The 8,328-nt window shown below is 38.5% G+C and overlaps 1 protein-coding gene across 1 annotated transcript in view; it reads left to right on the top strand.

The window, feature by feature from the left end:
• The first annotated feature begins 1,065 nt into the window (after positions 1–1,065).
• The window catches only part of LOC149535622 (uncharacterized), a 46,916-nt gene continuing 39,653 nt past the window's right edge, over positions 1,066–8,328 (top strand). Inside the window, exon 1 of the mRNA XM_089807225.1 lies at positions 1,066–1,677. Coding sequence (XP_089663351.1) covers positions 1,363–1,677 — 315 coding nt within the window. The 5' untranslated portion in view covers positions 1,066–1,362. The remainder of the gene's footprint in view (positions 1,678–8,328) is intronic.

The raw sequence follows: 8,328 nt of genomic DNA, 5'->3' as shown, positions 1-8,328 counted from the left end.
TTTTTGTGTTGCTTACTTGTTTAGTGCACATTAGGCCCACTTATTTCCCTTATGAATACATTTCCAATGTAAGTAAAAATAATTACTCATTATGTTGAACTCTTCACTCTTTCCATAAATAATTGATCCACCTCCACCTTCATTTTCCACGAAACATTTTTTTTTTTTCCAGAAAATCACAAGATTTCATTTATGTGATTAAAATCCCGTTTGAAAATATCCATCTAATTTTGTAATTAGAAAGCTACATTTATTGTGAGTTTTCCGACCTTTGTGGTTTAAACTCGGCTTAACTCTAAGGGCCCATTTGGTTGCAAGCGTAGGAATTGAGAATTAGAATATAAAATTTGAATGAGAATGGAGAATGAAGAATAGGAATGGAAAAATGCAATCCAATCTTGTTTATCCCTTCTTTGGTTATGCAAGCTTAAATTGGAATAGGGTTAACTTGCAATCGGCGCCAATTGAAAATATTTCTGAAGATGCAATCGACACCATTGAAAAATCGCTGAAATATTTGAAAATATTAAAAACAAAGTTCCAGCGCTCACCCGAGGTCAAAGCAGATTTGAAAATTTAATCAAATTTGAGAAAGTTAAAATGAATGCAAGAATAACAATTCCAATTATGGATTTTTTTGGAATGGACAAAAACTCATTTTAGAGCTAAAATGAGAATACGTATTCCTATTCTCTATTCTTATTTCATGCACCAAACAAAGAATACAAATCATATTCTAATTTCCTATTCCTATTCCGGTTGTATTCCAGTGACCAAACGGACCCTAATGGAGGGCGTTGAAATAGAGCCATTCATGGGAATGTCTACGATATGAAGATGGGCAAGGGTCCCACGTTTACCTCCTACGCGCTTCAATTACATCCATAGCTGACAAAATCAGTCCCGAACCTCCCGCTCCCGTAACCTTATTGGCCCCTAGGAAATTTCAATGTGGCACAAGTTCACTATTGCTTTGAACAATTCATCCTGTCACATCTTTGGACATTTCAATGTCCTTCGTGATCATCGATGACATTATGAGATGTAACCCAGTTTAATTTAATTGCTCTAAATTCATTGGGTGTTTTCAGATTCAGAATTGGGTCATCCGAGCAGCAGAAATGTGGTCTCGGATTTATAATTTTCACAGTATTTGAAACGGTTTAGATACGTTGGAGAGATTCGTGGGTGTCAAAGATTTCGGGCAATAGAATTGCACTGGGCAAGGACAAACACAATCAATTGATATTTGATCCAACGGAGAAGTAAGGGAATTCAATAGATATTGATCCACAAAGGTAGTGAAGAGATAGAATCTAGTAGGAAGTGCTGTTGAAGAGTGGGATAAAGAAACCAATCGGAATGGGGGATCATTTGGTGCTGTATGTGGATCGTCTTATAACTCCTTCCACTTTCGGAATTCCTAATGGAAATGGTTTTCCATCATCCCCATCGGGGACTGTGAAAGATGGGCTTACGAGCCCCAAAGATGAGAATGATGAAGGGGCTCCGCTGATTCCAGGTGGGTCTTCTTCACACAAAGAATACGAGACATTTGGTGGTACATCTGAAGGTGGGGTTATTGGGGTTAAGCTTAATTCCGAGTGCAGAATCTGTCAAGAAGAAGATGATGAGAAGAATATGGAAGCCCCTTGTGCCTGCAATGGCAGTTTGAAGGTACGCTGTCATGTTATTTTGTTTTGAATGTTTTTTCTGCCCTCTTTCTCCTTCAAATAGGTTTTTAGAGATCTAGAACCACTCTGTAATGATTTGTGCACGCCTATACTAGTAGTCTGTCTCAGAAAGCCCGGATAACATAAAAAATAGGTCATATTCGAATATAGCCCATACTATAAATTTGGCACTCGCCGTTAGCTAGTCTCAGTTTTGATTAACCAGATTATTGTTACAACACAACACCTTGTTTTACATCTATTTAGAAAACATACATACATATATAGTATATACACATACATGTATATGTATATGAATGTAATAATATACATATCTACATATATATACATGTGTATGCATGTGTACATGTATCTATATACATCTGCATGTATGCCAACATACATTTATATATAATACATGTGGGAGGTCATTTCTTACGAGTGCCACCATCATCATTGCTCCCTTCAAAAAATTAATATTGCCACTTTGAATTTGAAAATGAAATTTGGACATGTATCTTACATGATGGCATGTGACGTTTAGGCAGATCGCCAACGATTGATTTACATTTTGTTCTTTGTCATGAGGTTGAAACATGGGAATACGTGATTTGAATTATCCAAGATGAGTGGAATTAAGTCTCCGTTAGTTTTCACAAGGGGTTTTCATATGAAAATTTGGCATCTGGTTTGTCTGTGGTCTAAGTGCGTGTGCTTGGATATTTTAAGAGACATTTTGGTCTATTTGATATTTTTGGCAAGGTCTTTATTATAGGTCTATTTTGCACTTGTTTTTGTTGGGTGTTTGTATCTAGCTATATTTGATTCCTTAATTGAAACAATGTAGCAAATCTTGGAGCCCCGTGGTTACACAGAGATGCCAAGGTACTCGTAGGGGATGGGGATGCCAATCAAACATTGTTTGTGAGCAAAGGAATAAGGGGACAGCTGTATTAATTATAAATGTAGTCACCAAAAATTGTGGGTACAAGGATAGGTATGTGGTCCATGTTACAACTTACCATGGTGTTTCCTGGCAACTATCATTTACTATTTCTTATCATCTGTCTAGTACATAATTGTTGATAAAATTATAATATGATCCAGGGATGTGCTATGTGACTTGAAAATGGTGCATGATTTTGTATTTGATTTCAGTGTTTAAAGCTGCTTTGTGTTGCACTGTTAGTGTCCTGCTACTTTTTCATTGCGTTTGGCGGTAACACTGTCTCACTGTCTTTCTAAAATTTTACAGAGGTGTAGTTTAATCGTCTCTTGATCTATTATCTATTTGGAAAGTCTTGCATTGGGTCTTTTTTCATGTGTTTGATATCTGGTGCATTAATTGTTTTCACAGCCAAAGAGTATTGATAATCCAGGCGGCAAACACACCTAGAAATAATAGATTCTTTGCAGTATCTTGAAATCTGTCTGTCAGAGAAAATGTGTCCAGGAAAGTCCCAAAATTAAATTTCTAGAATTTTACTATCACCCTCAATATCCTCTCAGCTGTGAAGAGTTTTTCCTACTACTTTTTCCATTGCTTGTCTGGACACAATCTCTCTGGTGATTTTTTCTGAAATTGTGCTTCTGAGTTGGACATCAGGGGAACAATGTACAGTATTCTCAGGGAAGCCCACAACTTTCCCAGCTAGCAAAATTTACATAACTGCCTCGGAAACAAGTTTCCTAATACATTTAGAAAACTACAATTATCAGAGAGAGAAATGAGTTTTTCTTTTTCTGCTTTTCAGTACTTTCTTAGCAGCTGGGCACATTTCAAAATAAACAATTTTGTTGGGGGAAATTGAATTTCTTTGCGAAGAAAATTTGAAATTTCATACAAAATGATCAATGGCCTAGTTTAAGATGAACAAAATTATACAATTAACATTGCATTAGTCACACAACGATCAAAACTTCAAAATATATAAGCATGCATAGATATCTACCCCTTGAAATCTTTTTTTCATCCCTTAAAAAAACTTACATGGTAACCTCCAAAACTGATGTTACTTACAGCTACACAGAGATTCACTCTACTGAGTATGTATTCAATCTTTCTAGCTTGCTGGTATCTTTATAGTAAGCTAGCTAAAAATTTGATCTTTTCAAAAGTCATCTTCAATTACAAAAGGATTCTTTTCGCTTATAAGAATGATATGGAAGATAACTTATATTTTCATCTACACTTTATTTGGATTTATTAAACTAAATAAAAGTTTTTCAACTAAAGTGAAATAAAGGATAAACTCGAACAACTTGAATTTTCCTACATATTTATATTGAATGTATGCGAATTTTTTTATCCAAGCCAAAAAAACTGGACACACCCTCTTGGCAAGAAAGGAAGTTTGCATCAATCTATCAGCCACCTGTTGATCCACTGCTTCTTGAACACTGAAATGCTCTGTGATGCTGCTCATGAATGCTATGTAGTTAGAAAACTTCTTTGAAGGCTTTCTCTCCTTGAATGTGCTCCTAGGAGCCTCAATATTCTTCTAAGCATCCCTCAATGTCTGTGTGAAGCATCATTGTTTCTAATAGAATTGGAAGGGGCCGAAGTCCCAACCTCCTCATTTTAAGGACGCTGTCCTGAACTTGAAGCCATGGGTATCCTTGGAGACCCAGGCTAAACCTTTGGGGTTTCCTGCTTATTATCCTCTGTCATTGGAAAGATCTCATGGGTCTTGGATGTAAACTCTTCTAATAGAATTGGAAGGGGCTGAAGCTCTCCAGGGGTTATAACTGCAAAATGAAGTACCACAGAAGGAAGTCTCAGAGTTACCCAAGGAGTACTGAGATCTTGTTTCAGAAAATGTTCCGGAAGGACTTCCACCAAACAAATTCAGAGTATCAGCGATCACATAGACCTCATACCTGGAGCTAGTTTTCCCAACAAAGTGGCACGATGGAGATAAGTTGACATTTGCAGGAGTTGATGAAGCAAAGACTAATCTAGGGAAGCCTAAGTGTAATGGGCACCCTGGAATGCCCAAAAACTGAACCAATTGCCGAAATAGATTTTTTATGCAAACTGAAGATGGAACTGATGCTGAAATTATATTAATTCCCAAAATGATGAAATCAAGTACAAGCAATGTATTCCAAAGGCCAAACCCCAAGGGAATGACGTCTAGAATGTTACAAGAGAGGATGAACGTCCCCTATTGCCAAGAAAGATATGTGATTCACACATCCAAGCTTTTATCAAATGTCATTCACAAAAATCCGATGCTCAACAATGAGACTTTCACCCCTATTTATCCTTTTCTTTCACCCTTCTAGAAGGAACTAAAACATTAATTAATTGCAAGTGCTAGAAGCTTCCCCCTTCCAATAATTAATGCACTCTCTAGAAACTCCTCCCTTGCAATACAATAATTAATTGTGCTTCTAGAAAATTAAATTACTAGAGGCTTCCGCCTTTCCAATAATTAATACACACTCTAGAAGCTGCGCCTTTGTAATACAATAATTAATTAAATATAAAGTCACCTTTTAATTTTTAATTTATTTAATGACTTTATAAGAAATTAGTTTAATTTCCTCTTATGCTCCACTTAAACTTTGGAGAACGTGAAGGCTAAAAGATGGGGTCATTACATAGACTTTGGAGAATGTGAAGGCTAAAAGATGGGGTCATTACAATCCGCCCTCCTTGAAATTGCTTGTCCTCAAGCAATCTTAGTCTGTTTGTTGTAGCACCTGCTCACTCTCCCAAGTAGCATCTTCCTTTGGCAGATATCTCCATTTGACTAAATATTCTTTAATCAACCTGCTTCACAGAGTCCTTTCCCTAGTATCCAGAATAGCCTCAGGAAGTAATACGAGCTTTCCCTCCTCATCTAATGGTTGTAATTTTGCTGAAGGCACAACTCTTTGACCGATGGCTTTCTTAAGCCTTGACACATGAAACACATTATGTACCCGACTAATCTCTGGAAGCTCAATCTCGTAAGCAACCTCGCCCACCTTGCGAATCACTTTGTAGGGACCATAAATCCTAGGCTTCAACTTCTCTGCTCTGCTCTTCTTGAGTGATGATTGTTTGTATGGTTGTAGCCGCAGGTAAACCATATCCCCAACCTCAAAACTGCGCTCTATCCGGTGCTGGTCTGCATACAATTTCTGCTGATTTTGGGCTTGCTATATATTCTCCTTGAGCACCCTCAAAATATCTTGACTATCCTGCAAGTAGTGTTTTGCTTTGGGCACTCGACTATCCCCAAAAACCAGATCCATGAAACTAGGTGCTTCATAACCGTACAGTGCCATGAATGGAGTCATCTTGATGGACATATGATAAATGGTTTTATAACAATACTCTCCCATATGTAGCCATTTGACGCAAGCTCTCTGTTGTGCAGTCAAATAGTTCCTTAGATATCCTTCCACCCATTTATTCACAATTTTTGTCTGCCCATTTGTCTGTGGATGATAACTAGTGCTAGGTGTAAGATCTGTGCCACACAACCTAAACAGTTCCTGCCAAAAAGTACTCATGAATTTACTGTCCCGATCATTGACAATGAAACTCGGTAACCCATGTAACCTGAATATCTCTCTGAAGAAAAGATCGGCCACCTGTGCTGCTGTGTAAGTGGATGGAATAGCAAAGAAGTGAGCAAAATTTGTCAGCCGGTCAACTATCACATAGATGCAATCTTTCCCTTGTACTCGTGGTAACCCGATGATGAAGTGCATAGAAATACTTTCCTATTTCTTATTCGGAATGGGCAAAGGCTGTAACAACCCTGCAAGATATGTGTGTTCTCCCTTATTCTGCTGGCAAATTGCACATTCCTTGACATGCTTCTGAACATCTTCCTTGAGCCCTTTCCATGTAAACCGCTCACAGATCTGCCTATAGGTCTTAAAGACCCTTGGATGTCCAACTGTAGGGGCATCGTGAAATGCCTTCAGTATTACCTCCCGAAACTGTGATGAAGGAATCAAATATATCCTACCCTGAAACTTTATCAATCCGTCCATCACCACATAACGATCATCATGTATGGTGCTTGCAATTACTCCAAAAGTCCAAGCGTCCCTCGCATACTCTTCTATGATCTTATTTCTCCAATCCCCTGTAATCTCAGCTAGAGCATAAATATGAGGTCTCCTGGATAAAGCATCTGCCACCACATTCTTCTTACCTTTGACAAACTCAATGTCAAAGTCATAGGCCTGTAACTTCGTAATCCACTTTTGTTGTCTATCATTCAAATCATGTTGGCTCATGAAGTATTTGATGCTGTTGTGATCGGTTTTGATGACAAACTTTTCCCCAACTAGGTAGGACCGAAACTTAGCCAATGCGTGCATTATAGCCAACATCTTCCGATCATAGATGGAATAGCTCCTCTCCACTCCACGAAGCTTCCTACTCTCAAAAACAATGGGATGCTTCTCCTGCATCAAGACCGCCTCAATCCCATCTCCTGACGCATCACAATGAAGCTCAAATGGCTTTGTGAAATCTAGTAGAGCTAGTACTGGACATGATGACATCACCTTCTTGAAATGATTGAAGCTTCTTTGAGTTGCCTCTGTCCATGTGAAGGCCCCTTTCTTGGTAAGGTCTGTCAAGGGTGCAACGATCTGTGAAAATCTTTTAACAAATCTCTTGTAAAATCCACAAAGACCAAGGAATCCCTTAAGCTGTGTAAGATTCGTAGGAGTAGGCCAATCAACAATAGCCCTAATCTTTTCAGGATCTACCTAAACTCCATCTGCGCTAATGATATGCCCAAGGTATAGTAGCTCAGTCATCCCAAACTCGCACTTTCAGATTCTTTGGCATACAGTGACTCTTCCTCCAAAGTGGACAACACCATCTCAAGATGTTGTAAATGCTCCTCCCAAGTCTTACAAAAGACTAAAATTTCATCAAAGAAAATCAAGACAAATCTCCTAAGTTGCTTCCTGAATACCTGATTCATGCAACTCTGGAATGTAGCAGGGGCATTGGTTAGCCCAAATGGCATAACCAAAAACTCGAAATGACCATAGTGACACCGAAAAGCTGTCTTCTTAATGTCCTCCTCCCTCATCTTGATCTGATGATACCCTGACCATAGATCAATCTTTGTAAAAAAACATGCACCATGTAACTCATCAATTAGCTCATCTATTTGTGGGATGGGATATCTGTTCTCAATGGTCTTCTTGTTTAATGCCCTGTAATCGATGCACATGCGCATCGTCCCATCCTTCTTCTTTACCAACACTACTATTGAAGCAAAGGGGCTCTTACTAGGTTTGATATACCCTATTTCCAAGAACTCCTTAATTGCCTTCTCTATCTCATCCTTATGTTTCTTAGGATGACAATAGGGAGCAATCATGACTGGTTTGGCTCCCTCCTCGAGCTCAATAACATGCTCTATCCATCTGTCAGGAGGAACCCCATGCTGAATCTCGCCAAATACCTATCAAGTATCTCCTGAATATCTGGTGGATGACTCTTCACCTGTGGCTCTTGTGAAGTTGGCATAGTGAAACATTTTGCTGCCCACTCTATGTTATTATGCCGAAAGAGTCTTTGCGTTCTCCTCAGGGAAACTACTCTGCAACTCCCATCTGAAAGTCCTCTAAGTACAACAATTCTTCCCTCATGCTGAAACTTCATCTCCAATTTTGCTAGGTTAAG

This window comes from Cupressus sempervirens, chromosome 10, assembly GCF_028749045.1.
Source record: "Cupressus sempervirens isolate cs-2001-9-10 chromosome 10, ASM2874904v1, whole genome shotgun sequence".
In the NCBI taxonomy this organism is placed as follows: domain Eukaryota; kingdom Viridiplantae; phylum Streptophyta; class Pinopsida; order Cupressales; family Cupressaceae; genus Cupressus; species Cupressus sempervirens.
The sequence above is the reverse complement of the archived record's forward strand: the minus strand, read 5'-3'. Positions and strand labels throughout refer to the sequence as shown.